Genomic DNA, 26,443 nt, shown 5'->3' on the forward strand with positions numbered 1-26,443 from the left:
GAGCAGTCAGGAGCGGCGGGATGGAGCAGCGAGGATAGAAGCGGAGGGATGGAGCAGCGAACAGTCAGGAGCGGCGGGATGGAGCAGCGAGCAGTCAGGAGCGGCGGGATTGAGCAGCGAGCAATCAGGAGCGGCGGGATGGAGCAGCGAGCAGTCAGGAGCGGTGGGATGGAGCAGCGATCTGTTAGGAGCGGCGGGATGGAGCAGCGAGCAGTCAGGAGCGGCGGGATGGAGCAGCGAGCAGTCAAGAGCGGCGGGATGGAGCAGCGAGCAGACAGGAGTGGCGGGAGGGAGCAGCGAGCAGTCAAGAGCGGCGGGATGGAGCAGCGAGCAGTCAGGAGCGGCGGGATGGAGCAGCGAGCAGTCAGGAGCGGCGGGATGGAGCAGCGAGCAGTCAGGAGCGGCGGGATGGAGCAGCGAGCAGTCAGGAGCGGTGGGATGGAGCAGCGATCTGTCAGGAGCGGCGGGATGGAGCAGCCAGCAGTCAGGAGCGGCAGGATGGAGCAGCGAGCAGTCAAGAGCGGCGGGATGGAGCAGCGAGCAGACAGGAGTGGCGGGAGGGAGCAGCGAGCAGTCAAGAGCGGCGGGATGGAGCAGCGAGCAGACAGGAGTGGAGGGATGGAGCAGCGAGCAGTCAGGAGCGGCGGGATGGAGCAGAGAGCAGTCAGGAGCGTCGGGATGGAGCAGCGAGGACAGGAGCGGCAGGATGGAGCAGCGAGGACAGAAGCGGAGGGATGGAGCAGCGAGGACAGAAGCGGAGGGATGGAGCAGTGAGCAGTCAGGAGCGGCGGGATGGAGCAGCGAGCAGTCAGGAGCGGAGGGATGGAGCAGCAAGGACAGAAGCGGCGGGTTGGAGCAGCGAGCAGTCAGGAGCGGCGGGATGGAGCAGAGAGGACAGAAGCGGAGGGATGGAGCAGCGAGCAGTCAGGAGCGGCGGGATGGAGCAGTGAGCAGTCAGGAGCGTTGGGATGGAGCAGCGATCTGTCAGGAGCGGCGGGATGGTGCATCAAGCAGTCAGGAGCGGCGGGATGGAGCAGCGAGCAGTCAAAAGCGGCGGGATGGAGCAGCGAGCAGACAGGAGTGGCGGGAGGGAGCAGCGAGCAGACAGGAGTGGCGGGATGGAGCAGCGAGCAGTCAGGAGCGGCGGGATGGAGCAGAGAGCAGTCAGCAGCGGCGGGATGGAGCAGCGAGGACAGGAGCGGCGGGATGGAGCAGCGAGGACAGAAGCGGAGGGATGGAGCAGCGAGGACAGAAGCGGAGGGATGGAGTAGCGAGCAGTCAGGAGCGGCGCGATGGAGCAGCGAGCAGTCAGGAGCGGCGGGATGGAGCAGCGAGCAGTCAGGAGCGGCGGGATGGAGCAGCGAGCAGTCAGGAGCGGTGGGATGGAGCAGCGATCTGTTAGGAGTGGCGGGATGGAGCAGCGAGCAGTCAAGAGCGGCGGGATGGAGCAGCGAGCAGACAGGAGTGGCGGGAGGGAGCAGCGAGCAGTCAAGAGCGGCGGGATGGAGCAGCGAGCAGTCAGGAGCGGCGGGATGGAGCAGCGAGCAGTCAGGAGCGGCGGGATGGAGCAGCGAGCAGTCAGGAGCGGCGGGATGGAGCAGCGAGCAGTCAGGAGCAGAAAGATGGAGCAGCGAGGACAGAAGCGGCGGGTTGGAGCAGCGAGCAGTCAGGAGCGGAGGGATGGAACAGCGAGGACAGAAGCGGAGGGATAGAGCAGCGAGCAGTCAGGAGCGGCGGGATGGAGCAGCCAGCAATCAGGAGCGGAGGGATGGAGCAGCAAGGACAGAAGGGGCGGGTTGGAGCAGTGAGCAGTCAGGAGCGGAGGGATGGAGCAGTGAGGGAAGAAGGGGCGGGTTGGAGCAGTGAGCAGTCAGGAGCGGTGGGATGGAGCAGCGAGCAGTCAGGAGCGGCAGGATGGAGCAGCGAGCAATCAGGAGCGGAGGGATGGAGCAGCGAGCAGTCAGGAGCGGTGGGATGGAGCAGCGAGCAGTCAGGAGCGGCGGGATGGAGCAGCGAGGATAGAAGCGGAGGGATGGAGCAGCGAGCAGTTAGGAGCGGCGGGATGGAGCAGCGAGCAGTCAGGAGCGGCGGGATGGAGCAGCGAGCAGTCAGGAGCGGCGGGATGGAGCAGCGAGCAGTCAGGAGCGGTGGGATGGAGGTAAATCTGTCAGGAGCGGCGGGATGGAGCAGTGAGCAGTCAGGAGCGGCGGGATGGAGCAGCGAGCAGTCAAGAGCGGCGGGATGGAGCAGCGAGCAGACAGGAGTGGCGGGAGGGAGCAGCGAGCAGTCAGGAGCGGCGGGATGGAGCAGCGAGCAGTCAGGAGCGGCGGGATGGAGCAGCGAGCAGTCAGGAGCGGCGGGATGGAGCAGCGAGCAGTCAGGAGCAGAAAGATGGAGCAGCGAGGACAGAAGCGGCGGGTTGGAGCAGCGAGCAGTCAGGAGCGGAGGGATGGAACAGCGAGGACAGAAGCGGAGGGATAGAGCAGCGAGCAGTCAGGAGCGGCGGGATGGAGCAGCCAGCAATCAGGAGCGGAGGGATGGAGCAGCAAGGACAGAAGGGGCGGGTTGGAGCAGTGAGCAGTCAGGAGCGGAGGGATGGAGCAGTGAGGGAAGAAGGGGCGGGTTGGAGCAGTGAGCAGTCAGGAGCGGTGGGATGGAGCAGCGAGCAGTCAGGAGCGGCAGGATGGAGCAGCGAGCAATCAGGAGCGGAGGGATGGAGCAGCGAGCAGTCAGGAGCGGTGGGATGGAGCAGCGAGCAGTCAGGAGCGGCGGGATGGAGCAGCGAGGATAGAAGCGGAGGGATGGAGCAGCGAGCAGTTAGGAGCGGCGGGATGGAGCAGCGAGCAGTCAGGAGCGGCGGGATGGAGCAGCGAGCAGTCAGGAGCGGCGGGATGGAGCAGCGAGCAGTCAGGAGCGGTGGGATGGAGGTAAATCTGTCAGGAGCGGCGGGATGGAGCAGTGAGCAGTCAGGAGCGGCGGGATGGAGCAGCGAGCAGTCAAGAGCGGCGGGATGGAGCAGCGAGCAGACAGGAGTGGCGGGAGGGAGCAGCGAGCAGTCAAGAGCGGCGGGATGGAGCAGCGAGCAGTCAGGAGCGGCGGGATGGAGCAGCGAGCAGTCAGGAGCGGCGGGATGGAGCAGCGAGCAGTCAGGATCGGCGGGATGGAGCAGCGAGCAGTCAGGAGCGGTGGGATGGAGCAGCGAGCAGTCAGGATCGGCGGGATGGAGCAGCGAGCAGTCAGGAGCGGTGGGATGGAGCAGCGATCTGTCAGGAGCGGCGGGATGGAGCTGCCAGCAGTCAGGAGCGGCGGGATGGAGCAGCGAGCAGTCAAGAGCGGCGGGATGGAGCAGCGAGCAGACAGGAGTGGCGGGAGGGAGCAGCGAGCAGTCAAGAGCGGCGGGATGGAGCAGCGAGCAGACAGGAGTGGAGGGATGGAGCAGCGAGCAGTCAGGAGCGGCGGGATGGAGCAGAGAGCAGTCAGGAGCGTCGGGATGGAGCAGCGAGGACAGGAGCGGCGGGATGGAGCAGCGAGGACAGAAGCGGAGGGATGGAGCAGCGAGGACAGAAGCGGAGGGATGGAGCAGTGAGCAGTCAGGAGCGGTGGGATGGAGCAGCGAGCAGTCAGGAGCGGAGGGATGGAGCAGCGAGCAGACAGGAGTGGAGGGATGGAGCAGCGAGCAGTCAGGAGCGGCGGGATGGAGCAGAGAGGACAGAAGCGGAGGGATGGAGCAGCGAGCAGTCAGGAGCGGCGGGATGGAGCAGCGAGCAGTCAGGAGCGTTGGGATGGAGCAGCGATCTGTCAGGAGCGGCGGGATGGAGCAGCAAGCAGTCAGGAGCGGCGGGATGGAGCAGCGAGCAGTCAAGAGCGGCGGGATGGAGCAGCGAGCAGACAGGAGTGGCGGGAGGGAGCAGCGAGCAGACAGGAGTGGCGGGATGGAGTAGCGAGCAGTCAGGAGCGGCGGGATGGAGCAGAGAGCAGTCAGCAGCGGCGGGATGGAGCAGCGAGGACAGGAGCGGCGGGATGGAGCAGCGAGGACAGAAGCGGAGGGATGGAGCAGCGAGGACAGAAGCGGAGGGATGGAGTAGCGAGCAGTCAGGAGCGGCGCGATGGAGCAGCGAGCAGTCAGGAGCGGCGGGATGGAGCAGCGAGGACAGAAGCGGAGGGATGGAGCAGTGAGCAGTCAGGAGCGGCGGGATGGTGCAGCGAGCAGTCAGGAGCGGAGGGATGGAGCAGCGAGGACAGAAGCGGAGGGATAGAGCAGCGAGCAGTCAGGAGCGTCGGGATGGAGCAGCGAGCAGTCAGGAGTGGCGGGATGGAGCAGCGAGCAGTCAGGAGCGGCGGGATGGAGCAGCGAGCAGTCAGGAGCGGCGGGATGGAGCAGCGAGGATAGAAGCGGAGGGATGGAGCAGCGAGCTGTCAGGAGCGGCGGGATGGAGCAGCGAGCAGTCAGGAGCGGCGGGATGGAGCAGCGAGCAATCAGGAGCGGCGGGATGGAGCAGCGAGCAGTCAGGAGCGGTGGGATGGAGCAGCGATCTGTTAGGAGCGGCGGGATGGAGCAGCGAGCAGTCAGGAGCGGCGGGATGGAGCAGCGAGCAGTCAAGAGCGGCGGGATGGAGCAGCGAGCAGACAGGAGTGGTGGGAGGGAGCAGCGAGCAGTCAAGAGCGGCGGGATGGAGCAGCGAGCAGTCAGGAGCGGCGGGATGGAGCAGCGAGCAGTCAGGAGCGGCGGGATGGAGCAGCGAGCAGTCAGGAGCGGTGGGATGGAGCAGCGATCTGTCAGGAGCGGCGGGATGGAGCAGCCAGCAGTCAGGAGCGGCGGGATGGAGCAGCGAGCAGTCAAGAGCGGCGGGATGGAGCAGCGAGCAGACAGGAGTGGCGGGAGGGAGCAGCGAGCAGTCAAGAGCGGCGGGATGGAGCAGCGAGCAGACAGGAGTGGAGGGATGGAGCAGCGAGCAGTCAGGAGCGGCGGGATGGAGCAGAGAGCAGTCAGGAGCGTCGGGATGGAGCAGCGAGGACAGGAGCGGCAGGATGGAGCAGCGAGGACAGAAGCGGAGGGATGGAGCAGCGAGGACAGAAGCGGAGGGATGGAGCAGTGAGCAGTCAGGAGCGGCGGGATGGAGCAGCGAGCAGTCAGGAGCGGAGGGATGGAGCAGCAAGGACAGAAGCGGCGGGTTGGAGCAGCGAGCAGTCAGGAGCGGCGGGATGGAGCAGAGAGGACAGAAGCGGAGGGATGGAGCAGCGAGCAGTCAGGAGCGGCGGGATGGAGCAGCGAGCAGACAGGAGTGGCGGGAGGGAGCAGCGAGCAGACAGGAGTGGCGGGATGGAGCAGCGAGCAGTCAGGAGCGGCGGGATGGAGCAGAGAGCAGTCAGCAGCGGCGGGATGGAGCAGCGAGGACAGGAGCGGCGGGATGGAGCAGCGAGGACAGAAGCGGAGGGATGGAGCAGCAAGGACAGAAGCGGAGGGATGGAGTAGCGAGCAGTCAGGAGCGGCGGGATGGAGCAGCGAGCAGTCAGGAGCGGCGGGATGGAGCAGCGAGCAGTCAGGAGCGGCGGGATGGAGCAGCGAGCAGTCAGGAGCGGTGGGATGAAGCAGCGATCTGTTAGGAGCGGCGGGATGGAGCAGCGAGCAGTCAAGAGCGGCGGGATGGAGCAGCGAGCAGACAGGAGTGGCGGGAGGGAGCAGCGAGCAGTCAAGAGCGGCGGGATGGAGCAGCGAGCAGTCAGGAGCGGCGGGATGGAGCAGCGAGCAGTCAGGAGCGGCGGGATGGAGCAGCGAGCAGTCAGGAGCAGCGGGATGGAGCAGCGAGCAGTCAAGAGCGGCGGGATGGAGCAGCGAGCTGACAGGAGTGGCGGGATGGAGCAGCGAGCAGTCAAGAGCAGCGGGATGGAGCAGCGAGCAGACAGGAGTGGAGGGATGGAGCAGCGAGCAGTCAAGAGCAGCGGGATGGAGCAGCGAGCAGTCAAGGGGGGCGGGATGGAGCAGCGAGCAGACAGGAGTGGCGGGAGGGAGCAGCGAGCAGTCAAGAGCGGCGGGATGGAGCAGCGAGCAGTCAAGAGCAGCGGGATGGAGCAGCGATCTGTCAGGAGCGGCGGGATGGAGCAGCCAGCAGTCAGGAGCGGCGGGATGGAGCAGCGAGCAGTCAAGAGCGATTCAGTTTAATTACTGGTGAAAGGTGAGATGCTCTGGGAGAAAACCAGCTCGTTTATTGTCATGTTTTCCTTTTGTTTCATAGTTAACATTTTGTCATCACAATGTCTTGCTCGGCATCTGTTTAAAACTATAGACACCAAATAGCTTAAATGTTGCAGTTCTCAAGTATTATATTGAAGAGAGTTTTTCCAATGAAGAAAACAAAACGCTTTTGACACAGATGTGCAGAGAAATGCAGCACAGAAAATCACAAAAAAGAATTCAGACTGACAATCCAGGCAAGACAGGGTTGTAACGGATGAAATTGCGCTGGACCATAGACTAAAACGACCAGGTTTTACAACCAATCTGTTTTGTCTCATTCCTTTGAAGTTAATTTCACCATAATCGTTATGAGAAGGAAATGGGTTTGGAGTGGGGGGATGTGGGAGAGTAATTGTTAAATTAATCTCTGCACAAAATATGGAGGAAACATTCCTGACTGAAACCTAACACACCTGGTGCAATGACGTGCGTTCAGGTTCAACACCGGTTTTACAATCCGTCCGATTACACATTCCAGGTATTTCAAGATAAATATAGAGTTCAGAACTTATAACAAGACATGAAATATAGGAGCACAATGTAACACTTTAAAACTGGGGTTATATTATTTCGAGATTTTATGCTCCATTAATCCTTGAAATCTTTAACTCTGCTTCTCTTCAAGATTACATTTGGTCTCGACTCCTTCTGTGTTGCCCAGGGAGCGTGAATTAGACTATATTCTCTATCCTCGATATTGATCTCCGTTCCATGTACACAAAGTGGGACAAGGTAAAAGACAGAGTGGTGATCTGATGAGAGGAGCTCAAAGTTATGGAGAGCTTGGATCAGAAAAATCATGACAAAAACTATTTTCACTTCTTGGCAGGAACGCATCAGTTTAACTTCATCACAAAAGAACCTGGTAATAGGTTTAGATTTTTATTGTCTATCCTGTGAGTTCCCAGGATTTTCCTTATCTTTGTAATGTAACAGAGTGACACGACATTTATATTGTTTTATGTATAATTGTCACAGTGACTGAGTTTTAATAAACCAAATAAACAGTGGTTGTAACTTAGATAGCTACAGTTGTTGTCTCATGTTTTGGAAAATAATAAGATTGCATGTCTCATGGTAAAAGTGCTGTAAATATTTTATTACTGCAATAAAACTGTCAATATTTTCTCATCAAACAAGGGAGTTAAAATGTTCCAGACAATATTTTAAATGTTCCAGAATATATTTCCTGTTCCTACGCTGGGGCTGTTGGATTGCCTGGTGAGTAGAGGACGATTGGAGCAAGAGAAACACACCGCTAATGAACTCATCTGAATTTATGCCCATTTAACTGCCTGAAAAATAGCATTTGGCAGAATCCCTTTTGGATATTTACCATCTCCTGCCCGGCTTCTTGTATTCACGATGTTATATGATTCAATAGCCCAAGGCACACCACTGGGGAAATCTGTCACTGTCTTTTCTGTATGTCAACAAGAGCAATTTGTTGTGATCTGAAAATGAAATTAATGATATTAATTGACCCGAAGCTTCGTGAAATTAAATAATTCATCACTAAAATTCAAAAAGCAGCCAAGCAGATATGTAGCTGAGCAAATCACACAACAATCAGATTCTTGAACTGAGTGGACTGGTTCATCCATCAAGCAAACTAGTTGCAGCAAACTGAACAATCAGACCAATAGTGTGTTAAAAAAGGGAGAACAGTATTTCTTTGAGTGAAGCTGAATTGAACCTATTGTTTACAATGACAACATTAAAGCAGCCGATACAAAGGTAAATTCTTCAAAAATGCCGCACAAATTTACTTATACATTTAATTCTTTCCAAACCTGGATTGGTTTTATGTAAATATTTGACCAGTTAGAAATTGGTGTAAACAGAATAAGTTAGTTCATTACCTTTACTTTCTGGACATTAAATACCCATTGAGATGATGTCAGACTTTGTAAAGAGCTTTAAATGGTAAACAAACATTTACCCTCACATTTCTCTTTGAGTCTCTCCAAATCTGTTGACAGCTCTGCTGGCCACAGTTCCGCCAGGGCAAATAGAGAACTTGATTTTCAGTAGTATATTAAACAGCAGGAACAATATGCCTCTGTAGAGTGGTTGGACAGATCCAATTTAAACGGCAGATAATTGTGTATGATATGAGACCAATCCGGGGTGGGTGGGTGGGGAGATAAATTTAACGCATTCCGATTAATGTAATTTATTTACCTTAATCATCCGGGTAAAGGGATATTTAATAATATTCTTTAACTCATCTCTGAACTTGGTCTGCACCACTGCATAAATAACCGTGTTGGTGCAGGAACTCAAACGCTGGAGCATGAATCCGGTCTGTTCCATGATGGTGAAAGGGTCATTGTAATCACTTTGGTAAAATTGATTTTCCGTAAATTGTACAGAAAAATCACAGATGGAGATTAGAATCCATAACAAGATAAAACTGCCGGAAATAGCGAGCAGTAATATGATGGACTTTCTGCGGCTCTCTATCTCTGGATCTTTGCTCTTTTCCCGGAATCCCCTCCTGACTCTATTGGTCACTACAATGTGTCTGATGGTCAGAGCATTGAAGAACAAAATTAAGAAAAATGCAGCAAGTGGGGTTAAAATAGTGTTAAGCCACAAGTAAGCCATCCAAACAGGCAAAATATAGAATGCAGATTTTACAATACAGAACCATGGTATGTTATCAATCATTATTCCAGGTTTATTTACAAAGTAAAATGGAATGTTTTTTAAAACAGAAAGTCCACACACCGCTGCTATAACGACAAGTGCAGTTTTTTCTGTGCAGTATTTGTTTCTCAGTTTCTGGTAACAGATGGATACAAAGCGATCAAAGCTGAAAGCGACTGTTAACCAGACAGAACAATCAATGGAAATAAAACTGAAGGTGAATTGAAGACGACAGATGAAGGTGTAATCCAGAAATGAATTTGTGAAATACATCTCCTTAATCTCATACAGAATTACATCAAATATTAGGACCAGTAGATCTGCTGTTGTCATGGCCACCATATAACGACTGATACATTTGGAGAGACCGCATTTTCCACGGGAGAGAATCACAATTGTTAATAAATTAGCTGCAATAAAGATAGGAAAAGAGAAATTAATAGGTTGATAAAATATATTAAGTTGTGGTGCATCTTTTTTCTGTCAGTCAACTCATTCCTTTTTTATTTATCTCTCAGCTTCTGTCATCCACCTTTTTTCTGTCTCTGATATATAATTTCCTCTTTTAGTTTAGCTGATGTATTTGGAGAGTTCGCCTATTGGAGAAATTCAATTGGAATTATGTTGTTAACATCCAGTTTTATGAATTCTGCTAATAGCAGAACTCCAGATGGGAATTTACACAGGTCTCGGGGCACATTTGTAATAGAAGCAGGAAGTGTTTTTCTCAAATTGAAAGAAATGGGAACAATTAAAGACAGTGCCGTAATGGGAGAGAACATTTCCGAAGTTATCTATAAAGTTTCAGATTTTTTTTTTTACAATGCTGAAGAATTAAGGCACTAGGAGGTGACAGGAGGCTTTGAAAGGAAAAGGTAACCCACGAGGCAGCCATGAGTTGGCCACCAAGTAATGCAGAAGACAAGCACCTGCTCAATAGTTTAATGGCAGCTGAAGTGATGAAGCAAGTGGCGGCTGTAATTGAGGTGACCCTCTGTGACCTTTGTGTCCATTGATGAAAAATACCCAATCAGTCACATGACAGTGAAAATGCATCATGTCTATGATGATGTGGGGCTATGTTCTCCGTCACAGCTGACCATTGTTCTTCAATGTCCTAGCCTGAGCTAGAATGCACACTATCTTCAGATGCTTTAGCAGCTCAGCATCTGCACCTCTGAGAGCCAAGACAATAAGAAGCCAATTCGCAAAGACATTTGTCAGGCAGATGGGTCAGGGACTATCAAACCGTTTGGTGAAATTTGACTGGTGAGGCCAGTTAGGGAAAAGCAACAGTCAGTCATCTTGACATGTCTTATTTTATGCAGCGTCACAATGTCACTGAAACCTTAAGAGAAGCATCTAAAACTATGAGTAGGTGTCCGCATCTGTTAGCAATACCATTGGGTCAGTTGTCCCAGCTTCATTTGAGAAAAAAAACCTAACTTCCATCAGCACTAATCATTTGTAAAAGTGAGATATTTTCACTTCTGTATGTGAATACAACACACCAGATACCAGTGGGTGGGGCAGAGAGCATCGCTCCTTCAGTCTGGTCTATCTGGCATCCCTGTGTAAATATACCTCCTCCCCCAAACACATCAGATGGAAAATTCCCAAGGAGAAGCCCGTTTGTTCCAGTAGTAATGCTGGGGAAAATATGATAGTTTACATCATTTGGTGTAACAGTTAGAGAAGTTCGGCTCATTGTAGAACAATTAAAGATTAAATAAAACAAGGTTACAAAATGGTCAAAACACAAGCTATCATGATATTACAGCTTCTTTTCTAGGACTATCCATATAGCTGCCTTTCCTGAACAACTACCTGATTTCCATTTGAGAGGTGTTCTTTATGTCAGGTGCTCTGCACAGCAGAATGGCAGGAAATGATACGCAGGTAAAACACACAATATTAAGAAAAATGATTTCATTTGAAGTTGTTGCTTCCACTATGCATTCAGAAGATTTAAGAGATATTAGATGTGTACGTAATATAAGGACAGGAGCAGGAGTCGGCCATTCGGCCCTTCGAGTCTGCTGCACCATTCAACGCAGTTATGGCCAATCTCCTACCTGAACTGTATTGTCCCGCACTATCCTACATCCCTTGTTTCCCCGAATATCCAACAAAATCTGTGGATTTGTGTCTTGAATATTCTCACCAATGGGGGATCCACAGCTCTCTGGAGTAGAGAATTCCAAAGATTCACAATTCTTTGAGTGAAGAAATTTCTCCTCATCACAGTCCGAAATGACCGACCCTTCATTCTGAGACTGCAGCTCCAATTCTTGACACTTGCTCTGCCTCAAAAACACCCAGCATCTACTCTGCAAATCCCCTTAAGGTGTATTTTTAATAACTCCCGAAATAAATAAGGTTCTTAAAGATTGAAGGTCAAGTTTCACGAAATTATGCATCCTGTACCTCAGCATACACTTAAAAGCAGTATTGATGAGAAAACCTTGCGGGTTAAGTCGGGAACTCAAACACAATGCCGTTTCAAGGAGTCATAGGGAATACAGCACCGAAACAGGCCCTTCGGCCCAATGGTGGATATCGGTTGATCCGACTTTCGGAAAGCCTCAGCAGTGGCGGCACAGTGGCGCAGTGGTTAGCACCGCAGCCTCACAGCTCCAGCGACCCGGGTTCAATTCTGGGTACTGCCTGTGTGGAGTTTGCAAGTTCTCCCTGTGTCTGCGTGGGTTTCCTCCGGGTGCTCCGGTTTCCTCCCACATGCCAAAGACTTGCAGGTTGATAGGTAAATTGGCCATTAGCAATTGCCCCGAGTATAGGTAGGTGGTAGGGAAATATAGGGACAGGAGGGGATGTGGTAGGAATATGGAATTAGTGTAGGATTGGTATAAATGGGTGGTTGATGGTCGGCACAGACTCGGTGGGCCGAAGGGCCTGTTTAAGTGCTGCATCTCTAAACTAAAACTAAAATGCATAACATAACTTCATATACAGACCATTTTCATACCTTGTTGCTTATCAATAACAAGTTTTTTCATACAATTCAGCTGCATTGTTGTATTATAGATAGTTTCAATCTTGTTACATCGGATTACTATTCACCAAGAGAATCTCTAATTATAAGTGTGTCTTTGCTGCAGTTAAAGGACTGCTACCCGACCCAAACCTGACGGGACCAGAGGTCGCTCTTCCAGGGTTGGCTTTCGCGCTCGGGTAGGGCCTGGTCCGGGTCGGACACACACAGTACTACCTTTTGCTCTGCTGGGAGGAAAAGGGAAGTTGAGTAAGTAAGCTCAAAATTTGAAAAGCCTGAGCTGGGAGTCTGGGAGGTCAAGGAGGGAAATGTGCATCCGGACTCCACAGACTCTGAGTCTGCGCAGTGAGTGAGTGAATGAGTGTCTCTATGATGTCATCACACTCATGCTGCAGCTTCCTTCTATTCCATCCATCCAAAAGTAGGAAGTACAGTGAGTGCACTATGGATGTAAAATGAATGCTGTCAACTGGAGAAAGTGAACATTCCGGTGGTCGGGTCAGGCTCGGGTCAGGTCGGGCTCGGGAGAAAATAGAAGGACTCGGGCCGGGTCGGGCTCGGGTCCGATGTGGTTCTGTCGGGATCGGGCCGGGATTTTTCCCAGACCCAAGCAGGCCTTTCGCTGCAGTACCATTACATACCAATCTTCCACTTCTAAAGAGGATGGTGTATTCACATATATTTCAGTCTGCAGAACTTGTTATCAACTAATTCAATTTCTCTGAAATATATGCATCACTTTGCACTGGCTTGTCTTTTCATTATATTTACATAAATTACAAAACCTCATTAGAACGTTAACCCAAACATGAAACAAAACTGAATTCCAGAGTTAAGTAGACAGTGACTGTCCTTGACACCATGGTAGCATTTGACCAAGCGTGGCATCAAGGTCCCTGAGCAAAACTGAAATCAATGGGAACCCAGAAGAATTCTCTGCATTGGTTGGAGTCATACTGAGCACAAAGCAAGGTAGTTGTGGTTGTTGGAGGACAATCACCGCAGTCCCATGACATCCCTGCAGGAGTTTCTAAGGTAGTGTCACAGGCCAGCCCTCTTCAACATAAAATTTGAAGTGGTAATGTTCGCTGATGATTGTACAGTGTTCAGTATCTTTTGGCAACTCCTCGGAAACTGCAGCAGTCTGTGCCCACATGCAGCAGGACCTGGACGACATTCAGGCTTGCTTGATAGGTGGCAAGTAACATTCGTGACACACAAGTGCCCAGCAATGAACATCAACAAGACAGCACCTTGTTGTTCAATGGCATTATGAATCCTGCACCATCAGTATCCTGGGGCTTACCATTGACCAGAATTTTGCCTGGACCAGCCATATAAATACTGTGACTACTACAGCAGGTCAGAGACTGGGAATTCTGTGATGACTAACTTACTTCCTGACTCTCCAATTCCTGTCCACCATCTACAAGGCACAAATCAGGAGTGTGATGGAATACCCCCGAGTTGCCTGGATAAGTGCAGCTCCAACAAGACTTAAAAAGCTTGAAATTACCCACGATGAAGCAGCCCATTTGATTGGCACCCCGTCCATTACCTTACATTCTCTCCATCACCAGCACTCAGAGGTAGAAGTGTTTACCTCCTACAAGAGACACTGCAGCAACTTGCCAACGCTCCTTCGATAGCACCTTCCCAACTCACAATCTCTACCACCTAAAAGAACAAGGGCAGCAGACAGATGGGAAAACCACCACCTGCAAGTTCTGCTCAATGTCACACATCAACTTGTCTTGGAACAATATCGCCATTCCTTCATTGTTGCTGGGTCAGAATCCTGGAATTCCCTGCCTAACAGCATTGCTGCTGTACTTACACCACATAGAGTCAGAGTCGTACAGCATAGAAACAGGCCCTTCGGCCCACCGTGTCCATGCTGACCATAATGCCTATCTATACTAATTCCACCTGCCTGCATTAATTCCATATCCCTCTATGCCTTGCTCATTCAAGTACCTGTCCAAATGCCTCTGAAATGTTGCGACTGTTCCTGCCTCCACCACCTCCTCTGGCAGCTCATTCCAGATACCCACTATTCTTTGTGTGAAAAATTTACCCCATTGATCCCCTTTAAACCTCCTCCCTCACCTTAATTCTATACCCTCTAGTTTTAGTCACCCCGACCATGGGAAACAGACTCTGGCTATCTACCTTATCTATGCCTCTCATAATTTTACATACCTCTATCATGTTCCCTCTCAGCCTTCTTCACTCCAGTGAAAACAGACCCAGCCTTTCCAATCTCTCTTTATAACTCAAGCCCTCCAAACCAGGCAACATCCTTGTGAATCTTTTCTGCACCCTCTCTAGCTTAATCACATCTTTCCTGTTGTGCGGCGACCAGAACTGCACACAGTACTCCAAATGCGGCCGAACCAATGTTATGTACAACTGTAACATGACGTCCCAACTCTTGTACTCAGTGCCTCGGCCGATGAAGGCAAGCATGCCATACACCTTCTTCACCACCCTGTCTACCTGTGTTGCCACTTTCAGGGAACTATGTATTTGCACCCCAAGGTTTCTCTGCTCAAGAACACTCCCCAGGGCCCTGTCATTCACTATATATGTCCTGCCCTGGTTTAACTTCCCAAAATGCATCACTTCACACTTGTCTGCGTTAAATTCTGTTTGCCACTCTCTTGCCCACTTTCCCAGTTGATCTATAACCTGTTGTAACCTTAGACAACCTTCTTCACTGTCACCAATTTTGGTGTCATCCGCAAACTTGCTAATCATGCCCCTTACATTCAATTCCAAGTCATTAATACATATGACAAACAACAGAGGGCCCAGCACTGATCCCTGCGGCACACCACTGGTCACTGGCCTCCAATCTGAAAAACAACCCAACACTACCACCCTCTTCCTCCTATCACCAAGCCAATTTTGTATCCAAATTGCTAGCTCACCCTGGATCCCATGTGTTTGAACCTTCTGGACCAGCCTACCATGTGGGACCTTGTCAAAGGCCTTGCTCTTGGTCACCTCCTCAAAAAACTCAATCAAATTCGTGAGACATGATTCCCCATGCACAAAGCCATCCCTAATCAGACCATGTCTATCGAGATGCATATAAATCCTGTCTCTCAGAATCCCTTCCAATAACTTTCCCACCATTGATGTAAGGCTCACCGGCCTGTAGTTCCCTGGCTTATCCCTGCTGCCCATCGGAAATAAAGGCATAACATGACCTTTCCTCCAGTCTTCCGGTACCTCACCCGTGGCTAACGATGATACAAAGATCTCTGCCAGGGCCCCAGCAATCTCCTCCTTTGCTTCCCAAAGCATCCTAGGATACTCCTGATCAGGCCCTGGGGATTTAGCCACCTTAATGCGCTTCAAAATCTCCAATACCTCCTCCTTTGCAATGTTGATATGCTCCAGGATATCAGTGTTCCCTCCCTTGAACTCACTAGCTTCCATGACCTTCTCCAAGGTAAATACGGACGAGAAATATTCATTTATGACCTCGCCCATTTCCTGTGGCTCCACACATAGATTGCCACACTGATCCTTAAGAGGACCTACTCTCTCCCTAGCTACCCTTTTACTCTTAATATACTTATACTCCTTATCGTATCTGCCAGGGAAATCTCATGGCCCCTTTTCACCTGCCTAATTTCCTTCTTAAGTGTAGTCCTACATCCCCTATACTCCTCGACGGACTCGCTCGATCCCAGCTGCCTATACCTGACATATGCCTCCTTCTTTGTCCTGACCAGACCTCAATATCCCTCGTCAACCAAGGTTCCTTAAACTTGACAGCCTTGCCCTTCCATCTAACAGGAACATGTTGGCCCTGAACTCTTCCTATCTTACTTTTAAATGCCTCCCACTTGCCAGACGTCCCTTTACCTGTAAACAGCCTCCCATTCAACTTTTGAGAATTCCTGTCTGATGCCTTCCCCCAATTTAGGACTTCAACCTGAGGGCCAGTCCTATCCTTTTCCATAACTATCTTGAAGCTAATAGAGTTATGGTCACTGGTCCCAAAGTGCTCCCCCACAGACACATCAACCACCTGCCCATCCTCATTTCCTAAGAGGAGGTCGAATGTAGCCCCTTCTCTAGTAGGGCCATCCACATACTGCTTCAGAAAACTATCCTGGACACACTTAACAAATTCTTCCCCATCTGATCCCTTAGCACGAAGGCAGTCCCAGTCAATATTAGGGAAGTTAAAATCATCTACTATTACCACCCTATAATTCCTACACCTATCTGTGATTTCCTACATATATGCTCCTCCAATTCCCTCTAACTATTGGGGGCCTATAGTATAATCCCATCAAAGTGATCACCCCTTTCTTATTTCTATGTTCCACCCATATGGCCTCGCTATACATTCCCCAGGATATCCTCTCTAAGTACTGCTGTGATGTCCTCCCTAATCAATAGTGCAACTCCCCCTCCTCTCTTACCTCCACCTCTATCATGCCAGAAGGATCGGTACCCCAGAATATTGAGCTGCCAGTCCTGCACATCCCTCAACCACGTTTCCGTAATAGCTATAATATCACAATCCCATGTACCGATCCATGCTCTGAGTTTATCTGCCTTACCTGTAAGGCTTCTTGCATTAAATTAAAGGCAGTTTAGCCTATCAGACCTTCCACGCTCCCTGTCCTGCCCCTGCATGGCCTGCCTACTGGACTTGCTTGCTTTGGCTGCAAAAGTTCAAAAAGGTGGTTCCCCACCACCTTCTGAAAGGCAATTAGGGATGGACATTAATTACTAGTGACACTCACGTCCCAGGAACCAAAATAAAATACTAAACTAACCCTAACTTTAAAGTTAGTTGCAATTCAACACATCAATGGTCACTGATCGAAATTAACTGACACGTAACAGGCAAATGTTACAGGTTACTATTAATGGAATATGAAATTAAATCAACAAACTTATACAATTAACTGATATTAAGGTAGTCTGATTAAAGCTTTCCTACACAGTCATCAGGCATTTTGTTGTACAACAGATTTGGCACATTTTCTGTCCGGCTTTGTGTAAATATTGTATGCATAGAACCTACAGCAATATTGGGCGAGGAGAATCTGGGCTTCCATCTCTCTCTCCTTCCTTAGATCCTTCGCTCTCTATGTCTAAATGTTTCTATTTCTAAATATATCCCTGAATCTAGTTACCTGTTTCTTTATTTAAGTAACTAAATCTGCATCTCTGTTTCTATCTGTTTCTCTCTCTCTCTCTCTCTCAATCTGTCTACCTCTAACCCTGTGCCTGAGTGCTTCGCTATCAATATCCCCAAATATGTCTGTCTTTCTCGCTAATGTTATGACCGCTCAGGACAAAGCCCCCAATCTGAATATATGATTCTGATTGTGGTGGGAGAAACACACTGTCCATTCAGTCCCGTCACTCCACAGGTCACATCATACATTTTTAAGCATTCCAAATCCCATTGACAAAAATTCATTATGACTTTCGGGTATTTTATTCTGAACCTCTACACTTCTTTTAATTTAATATCTGGTTTTAAAACTGTTGTTAAAGCTGTAGCCTGGTCTGCTATGCTCTCAGTCAGAGTCATTACCTCTGCACTAGCTTTGCATATCCCAACACGTCCAATGGGTTTACCTCACAATTTCCAGCATTCTGAACGAAGATGATCTGTTTTGTAGCAATGATAACACTGTGGCTTGCAAACTTCATTTCTACCCTCAGCACCTTCCTTTCTGACTGGAGGAGGTTATCCTGGGGCAATCCCAGCTGTTCCTTTATGTCTTCCTTTCAGTCTTCCACTTTCCATCCTCGTGTTTATGGAGGTGACGGACAAAAGAGGTTGGCTTATTCACAATCTCAAAATCATCAGCAATTTCCACTGCTTGCCTAGCTTTCAAAACTTTCAGTTTATTTACATGAGATCTCACTACTGAAGGAATTGAATTTTAAACTCTTCTCAGAGAATCAACTCCTGAAGGTTCTCAAATGTGGTTTCCATCTTTAACGCCTGCGTCCAACGATCAAAATTAATTTGCTTCACCCACTCATATGTCTTCCTAGCCAATTTCCGTAAGCTCCGAAACTTCTGACAGTAAGTTTCAGGGACTAGTTCATATGCAGCGTGAATAGCCTTTTTTACCATCTCATAATCTGCAGAAGCCTCTTCAGGAAGCATTGCATAAACATCACGAGCTCTGACTACCAACCTGCTTTGCATAAGCAGTGTCCAACGTCCTTCAGTCATTTCATCTGTTTGGGTATTTTTTCAGAGCTTAGGGAGGGATTGAATAAATTTAAAGAACTCTTCGCTGGGACCTGAGCTAATTTCAGATTCTTCTTGACCTGAATTCTCCCTGGATATAAGACAACCCTTTTGTCTTAGTTCATCTCTTCTGGCCTAAATTCCATCTCTTCTCTTTCACATTCTCTCTGAAATGCTTTCTCTTTCTCCCTTTCCTCTTTTTCCAAATCAAGCCTTTTCATTTCTTTTTCAGCCTCAAGTTTTTTCCATTTCTAACTGAATCCTAGCCAATACCACTGCATCACCCTCTGACCCACTACTTTCTTGTTCCTTGAATTCTTCTTTTACTTCTTCTTCCTCTAATTCCAGATGTTGGGCTATTATGTCAATTATCTCTGCTTTTTTGACACCTAATTTAAATTCTAACCCCAATCTTGCCGCCAGTTCTTTTAATTTGTTCTTAGGTAAAGTTATCAAGTCACTGAGGGAAACACTCTGCTTTCCAAAATACTCTGCTGCAACTGCTAATGCCATTACTATGATATTGACTGTACCTTATTATACAAGAGACCTGGTTCATTTTATTTCTTCGTAATTGGTGTTAGATTTAAAGCCCAACAATCGAGGTTCCAATTGATATGATCACAGACACAAGAGAAATTAATATGATTCCAAACACGAGCCTTCCAAATTAGTCTGTTTTTGATCCCAGATGTAAGCCACCTAATTAAAATATGATTTGACTGTGGACGAGCCCCCAATTAAATATCAAAGTGATTCCTGCCAACGCAGCCGGCCACTGACGTCATCAGGCTGCGCCAAGGTGCGCACATGCGCAGAGGGTCTCCTGCTCTCTGCGCATCTGCTGCGTTCTGGCTTGCCAGGACTGGTTAGCGCATGCGCCAATCACGTCATTGCGTGACGTGTACATCTTCGGACAATGCGCCTGGTTGGTCTCTGCGCATGCGCTTTATGTGTACAGCTATGCAACACTAACGGGTATTCACCCACACGTCAAGCTCCTCCTCTCCCCTCCCCCCCACTGCTCTCTTCCGCTGCTCTGCTCATTCACCCACTCCACTACCCTTCCCTCGCTGCTCTCTCCGGCTGCTTCGCTCTTTCGGCCACTCCGTTACCCCCCCTCACTGCTCTCTCCAGCCGTTCCACTCTTTTAGCCGCTCCGCTCCCCGCCTCCCCCCACCCACCCCCCCCCCGCTGCTCTCTCTGGCCGCTCCGCTCCCCCCCATCCCCGGCCCGCTCGGTCTCCCAGTCTCCGGCCCGTTCCACTCCCCCCCGTACCGCTCCCCCCCACCGTCAATGTCCCACTCCGCTTCCCTCCCATCCCACACTGCTTCCCCTTCCTGTCCCGCTCTGCTCCCTTCCATCCGCTCCCAAAGCCCCCACTTAAAATATCTGATTCTGATTGCGTTGGAGCAACACACTGTTAATTCAGTCCCGCCACTCCACAGGTTACATCATATATCTTTAAGCATTCCAAATCCAAGAAAGTAGCATCCAAATTGAAACAATCTAGTAATCCCTGAATGAGGCAAACCAAACCAGGTATCTTTAGATATCAACAAATTAACTAGTTATTTAAAAACTGAAATCTTAAACACTATTAAGATAAGTTTGCAAGTTCTCCCTGTGTCTGCTTGGGTTTTCTCCGGGTGCTCCGGTTTCCTCCCACATGCCAAAGACTTGCAGGTTGATAGGTAAATTGGCCATTGTAAATTGCCCCGAGTATAGGTAGGTGGTAGGGAAATACAGGGACAGGTGGGGATGTGGTAGGAATATGGAATTAGTGTAGGGTTAGTTGATGGTCGGCACAGACTCGGTGGGCCGAAGGGCCTGTTTTTCAGTGCTGTATCTCTAAACTAAACTAATATCTAAAGACCTTATAACTTCTTATTTAAAAATCTAACTCCCACATTTGCAAAATGTATTCGAACTAACAGTTCTTTGTTTTTTAATTAGCTGCACGAAAATAATAGAAAAACAATAAACTCTTTGCAGATTATGCTTCTGACGAACAGTCTTCCAATTCAACAGAGTCCAAGTTCACTTGCAGTTTTCCAAGGTCCAATGAGAAAAGGGCCCTTCCAGAGATAGGGGTTCAACAGTTCAGTTTGACAGTTGTAGTATTAGAGTCATAGAGAGATACAGCACTGAAACAGACCATTCGGCCCACCGAGTCTGTGCCGACCAACAACCACCCATTTATACTAATCCTACATTAATCCCATATTCCCTACCACATCCCTGCCATTCTCCGACCACCTCCCTACACTAGGGACAATTTACAATGGCCAATTTACTCATCAACCTGCAAGTCTTTGGCTGTGGGAGGAAACCGGAGCACATGATGGAAACCCACGCGGTCACAGAGAGAACTTGCAAACTCCACACAGGCAGTACCCAGAACCATACCCAGAACCGAACCCAGGTCACTAGAGCTGTGAGGCTGCAGTGCTAACCACTGCGCCACTGTGCCGCCCCAAACACTATTAAACTCTTTTTGCCAGCGATGAACAGAGCAGATCAATAATTTCTGGTGAGAGAAAAAAACGTTTTCTTTTCTTATTTCTTTAAGGAATTAACTTGGCTCAAAGAAGTTCAAGAGAGAAACTACCCAGGTTTAAATGGACTAAGAGAGAGCTCTCCTATTTCCTTCCTATGCTGGATCTGTCTGTCAACTGTCTCTCTCTGCCAGCCAGTTTCAAAGTGAAAATGGATATATTGATTCTCTGTTCTCCCTCTCTGCATGGCTGTAGCTTGGCTACCAGAATGCACTTTCACTCACAGTGCTTCTGGAGAGATCTTAAAGATGCACTGATCTCTTTACACTCTTAAAGGCGCACCACAATATTTCCCGAGGAGAAAGAAAAACACAGGATTGTGACACTATCTTTATCCCGAATCTGGATATCTCTTCCTTTCTCTGACACCTTCGGTCTACACCATTCCATTTGTTATCTACTAGTTTGATTCTGACTGGTTTTTTTCGTTGATTTCTCCTGTTTGATGTTGGACCGCAGGAGATTCTTTCAGAATTGTCGAAGCGGCCATTATAACTCTGCTGGCAGAAGCTCGGCGGACTCCCCACATACACCACGTATACAAAATATCTGTTGAAAGTACCACATTCGATCAGGAGATCTGAAGTAGCTGTCTTTGCTTCTGGACGAACTTCCTCGCTCCATTCTTGCAGACAGGAATTTGATAGCAACATGTCAATCATTGATAGGATGAAATTCAATTGCACTTTGCACCAGGTAACGCTGTACAAACACTCGTGAAATTAATTTTACTGTAAAGCAGGTGACAGCGAATTGACAGACCGGTTTAAACCTCTCTCAATTGTATTTTCTTATTGAAGTCAATGGGAATAAATATCAGGCAGGGTGCAAAACGGGCTGCAGATTCCCTACTTCATCTTTGTAATACCATTCAAGACCGAATTCTCTCCCACTGATTTTTTACCCCTCACGCACGGAAATCGAGGTCTGCCGACTCGCGGTTTAAAGCAATGTGCTCGCAGTGGATAAGACTCAGCAAGGAGAGCAAATCAGCAGAAAATATACCGCAAGAAATTATCAACATTGAACAAGACAAATTTATTCATCTGTAGGATCAGGTTACTTTGATCTGAGAATATTTCTGAAATGAAAATGCAATGAAACTGATCGCTGAACTGACCCTGAAACTGATTAGACTCATTCTTGCAAGACTGTAAATTAAGTTGTGAAATCATTGATATTGAGGCTGTGGAGAGAATTGTAATATCCTCAGTACCTTCTGTGAGGACACAGATTTAGGTCATGAATAGACGAGTTAACCTCCTGACTATCCAACACCTTAAAATAACTACAAGACACAAATCAGGAGTATAATGACATCCTGCCCACTCGCCTGGAAGGGTGCAGTAACTACATCAAGAATCGGCACCGCACCGACTAGGTTAACAACTGCTCCATCCATCACTTGTGAATACAGTGTTTACTATCCACAGGCTGCACTGCAGTGATTCACCACGTTTCAAAACCAGAATCTCTCAAATCCGTGACTTCCACCACCCAGAAAGACACGGGTAGCCAGCATCTCCAGTTACCCTTCAAGTTCCACACCATCCTGATGTTGGGTCAAAATCCTAGTGTGCACTACCTAACAGTATTATGGGAGAACATTCACCGTGCACGTTGCAGAGAATCAAGAAAATACATAGGAGCATAGGAAATAGGAGCAGAAGTAGGCCATTCGGCCCCTCGAGCCTGCTCCGCCATTCAAATAGATCATGCCGGATCTACTTCAACCTCAATTTCCTGCACTATCCTCATATCCCTTGTTTTCTTTAATTTATAGAAACTATTGATCTCTGTCTTGAACATACTCAATGACTGAGCCTCCACAACCCTCTGGGATAGAGAATTCCACAGATACAGCACAATCTGAGTGAAGACATTCCTCCTCAATTCAGTCCCAAATGGACTCCCTCTTATTCTGAGACACTATCCCTGGTTCTAGTTCTCCCCAGCCAGGGGAAACATCCTTCCTACATCAATGCTGTCGAACCCTGTAATAATTGTGTTTGCTTCAATGAGATCATTTCTCATTCTTCTATATTCTACAGAATACAGGCCCAGTCTCCTCAATCTCTCTTCAGAGGCCAACCCAGTATCCCAGCAATCACTCTTGTGAACAACCGTTGCACCCTCTCTTTGGCAAGTATATCCTTCCTTAGTTAAAGATACAAAAACTGTCCACACAGTTTTGTATCATCAGCAAAATTGGAAATATTGCATTTGGTCCTCACATCCAAATCACTGATATAGATTGTGAATAGCTTGGACCAAGCACTGATCCTTGTGGTACGCCACTAGTCATAGACTGCCAACCTGGGAATGACACGATAATCCCTGCTCTTTGTTTTCTGTCCCTTAATCAATTCTCAATCCATGTCAGTTATATTACTCCCAATTCCATGCGTTCGAATTTTACTTACGAACCTCCTGTGTGGGACCTTATTGAAAGCCTTCTCAAAATCCAATGACACCACATCCACTGATCCCCCCTTATCTATCCTGCTAGTTACATCCTCAAAAAATACTCCAACAGTTTTGTAAAACATGATTTCCCTTTCTTAAATCCATATTGACTCTGCCCCATCGCACCCTTATTTTCTAAGTGTCCAGTTATCACATCCTTTATAGTAAATACTAAGCATATTCCCGACTACTGATGTCAGGCTAACAGGTCTGTGGTTCCCCAATTTCTCTCTCCCTCCTTTCATAAATAGTGGGGATACATTTGCAACCTTCCAGTCTTCAGGAACAGCTCCAGAATCTATGCAATTGTGCAAGATGTTCACCAATATATTTGCTATCTCTACAGCTACCTCTTTCAACGCTCTGAAATGTAGATTATAAGGCCAAGGGGATTTACCAACTTTTAGTCACATTAATTTCTTCAATACTACATTTTGCTAATACTAATTTCTTTCAGTTTTCTCGCTAGTTCCTTGGATCACAAGTATTTCTGGAAAGTTTTTTGTGTCTTCCTCCGTGAAGACAGACAAAAATTATTTCTTTAGTTTATCTACAATTTCCCTATTCCCATTATAAATTTCCATGCCTCTGCCTGATATGGACTCACATTTGTCTTTGCTAATCTTTTCCTTTATACATAACAAGAGAAGCTTTTACAGTCCGTTTTCATGTTCCTTGCTACTTTATTTTCATATTCTGTTTTCCCTTTCTTATCCGTTTCTTGGCCCTTCTTTGCTAAATTCCAAAGGCTAAGTCGTCTTTTTTTTTGGCAACTTATCAGCCCCTTCCCTTGATCTAATACAATATTTAACTTCTCTTGTCTGCCATAAAATGACCATTTTATCATAGAAAATACTTTAAGTTTGAAAGTGCTGCAGTTCAATCAGAAATTAGAGTTTTAAATCTAAACAAAGGAAACTACGAAGGTATGAGGGGAAAGTTAGCGGTGGTAGATTGGGAAACTACATGAGAAGCTATGACAGTAGACAGGCAATAGCCAGCATGTAAGGAATTAATACACGCTTACAAAGAATTTACATTCATTTGAGGCACAAAATATCCAGCAAAAGAAGTGATCTAACCATAGCTAACAATGGAAGTTAAATATTATATTAGATCAAAGGAAGAGACTGATAAAGATGCCAAGAAGAACTATCGTCACCTCCTCAAGAGCAACCAGGGATGGGTAATAAAAGATCATATCACAATAATAATTTCAATTAATAAAGATATCAGTAAATATGAGGCCTTTACAGCAAACCTTTCAAAACAAACAGACCACAAAATCAGCAAGAACAATCAAGTGGTTCAACACCCAGTTACATAAACAAATGATGGTAATGACTAACCAGGAACACCAACAGCTGCGAGGAAAGGATAGTAAACTGCTTCAATCTGCACAAGGATTGGTCGATCCATCTGTTGATTGATGTGATGTGAATGCTGCGAGCAATATCTCTGATGAACAAGCAGATGAAGGTGCTTCAATTCAAACCTTTTATTATACCTAAAAGAATTCTCAGGTGAACTAATTATGTTACTCAGTGACTGAAATTATTCACGGTCTTTTGAACAAACAGATCAGATTGTTGCTTAACTCGAATGATTATTGGCTAATTGGAAACATGCAAGCTGTAAGAGGAAAATACACTATTAAATCCACGTCAGCATTAACTCTCAACCAGAGCAAAAAGTCCCAATCACATTGACCCACCTTATTCCCAGATAATTTCACCACTTTTCCTAATCACCACATCCACTCTAATTCTGAATCTTGCCATAACTCTTACAAAAAACAGCCACACATCTCTGTGAAGAAGTTTCTCCTTCTTTCAATTATAAATCTCTTAAAATTTCACTGTCATGTAAGAAGACACAAAAAATATCACAAGACCAGAAGACTATCAAGGGCCAAAAGGGAGGGAGGAACTAAAACAATCAGTACCACGAGAAAAAAAAAGTACTGGGCAAACTAATGGAATGAAAGGCGACAAGTCCCCTGAAAGTGACAGCCTGCATTCTAGGGTCCTAAAAGTGGCTGCAGAAAAAGTAATGTCTGCTTAGTAATTTTCCAAAATACTCTAGATTCTCGAAAGTTTCCAGTGGATTAAAAAACCACAAATGGAGCACCTGTATTCAAGAAAAGAGGTAGAATGAATGCAGGACACAATTGGCCAGTTAGCATAAAATGTGTCATTGGGAAAAAGTGGAATTCATTATAAAGAACAAAGAACAGTACAGCACAGGAACAGGCCATTCGGCCCTCCAAGCCTGTGCCGATCTTGATGCCTGCCTAAACTAAAACCTTCTGCACTTCCAGGGACCGTATCCTTCTGTTCCCACCCTATTCATGTATTTGTCAAGATGCCCCTTATAGGGAAATATAGGGACAGGTGGGGATGTGGTAGGAATATGGGATTAGTGTGGGATTAATATAAATGGGTGGTTGATGGTCGGCACAGACTCGGTGGGCCGAAGGGCCTGTTTCAGTGCTGTATCTCTAAACTAATCCATGGCTTTCCTCCTCACTATTTATGACAGCATGAATTTTCGTGTCATCTGCGAACTTACTGATTATGCCTTCTATATTCATGTCTAAATCATTAATGTACACTGCAACCAGCAAGGGTCCCAGCACTGAATCCTGTGGTACACCACTGGTCACAGACTTCCAATCACAAAAACAAGCCTTGGCCATCACCCTCTGCCTCCTGCCACTAAGCCAATTTTGGATCCAATTTGCCTAATTACCATGGGGTCTTACCTTCTTAATTGATCTCCCATGACTTATGAAATGCCTCACTGAAGTCCATGTAGACGACATCAACTGCTTTACCCTCATCTCCACATCTAGTCACTTCCTCAAAAAAAAGCAAATTTGTTGAACATGATCTCCCCCTGACAAAGCCATGCTGACTATCCTTGATTAATTCCTGCCTCTCCACGTGGAGATTAATCCTGTCCTCAGAATATTTTCCAATAGTTTCCCTACCACTGATGTTAGACTCACTGGCCTGTAATTACCTGCTTTATCCTTGCTACCCTTCTTGAATAATGGTACCACATTTGCTGTCCTACAGTCCTCTGGCACCTCTCCTGTGGCCAGAGAGGATTTGAAAATTTGTGTTAGAACTCCTGCAATCACCTCCCTTGCCTCACATAGCAGCCTGTGATACATCCCATCTGGGCCTCGGGATTTAGCCACTTTTAAGCCCGCTAAAACCGCTGTGCTAATTTGTTGGAGTGTATTACAATCCCCTTCCCTGATCTACATC

General features: G+C 47.9%; 1 protein-coding gene across 1 annotated transcript; it reads right to left on the reverse strand.

Moving 5' to 3' along the window:
• Positions 1-6,906: 6,906 nt before the first annotated feature.
• Positions 6,907-21,429, reverse strand: LOC137345876 (probable G-protein coupled receptor 139). Its single transcript, XM_068009121.1, has 3 exons — positions 21,265-21,429; positions 8,420-9,297; positions 6,907-7,017 (listed from the first exon to the last, which is right to left on the reverse strand). Exons 1-3 carry the CDS (start codon positions 21,362-21,364, stop codon positions 6,907-6,909), a joined length of 1,089 nt encoding a protein of 362 aa, XP_067865222.1. The 5' UTR covers positions 21,365-21,429.
• Positions 21,430-26,443: the final 5,014 nt, after the last annotated feature.

This window comes from Heterodontus francisci, chromosome 29 (genome assembly GCF_036365525.1).
Source record: "Heterodontus francisci isolate sHetFra1 chromosome 29, sHetFra1.hap1, whole genome shotgun sequence".
NCBI lineage: Eukaryota > Metazoa > Chordata > Chondrichthyes > Heterodontiformes > Heterodontidae > Heterodontus > Heterodontus francisci.

Coding starts and splice junctions, on each gene's coding strand:
- LOC137345876 (XM_068009121.1), bottom strand. CDS start 21,364: ATGATTGACATGTTGCTATCAAATTCCTGTCTGCAAGAATGGAGCGAG. Junction 9,298..21,264: donor AGATCTCCTGATCGAATGTG/GTACTTTCAACA, acceptor TCTTTATTGCAG/CTAATTTATTAACAATTGTG. Junction 7,018..8,419: donor CCTTTACCCGGATGATTAAG/GTAAATAAATTA, acceptor TTCTGATCCAAG/CTCTCCATAACTTTGAGCTC.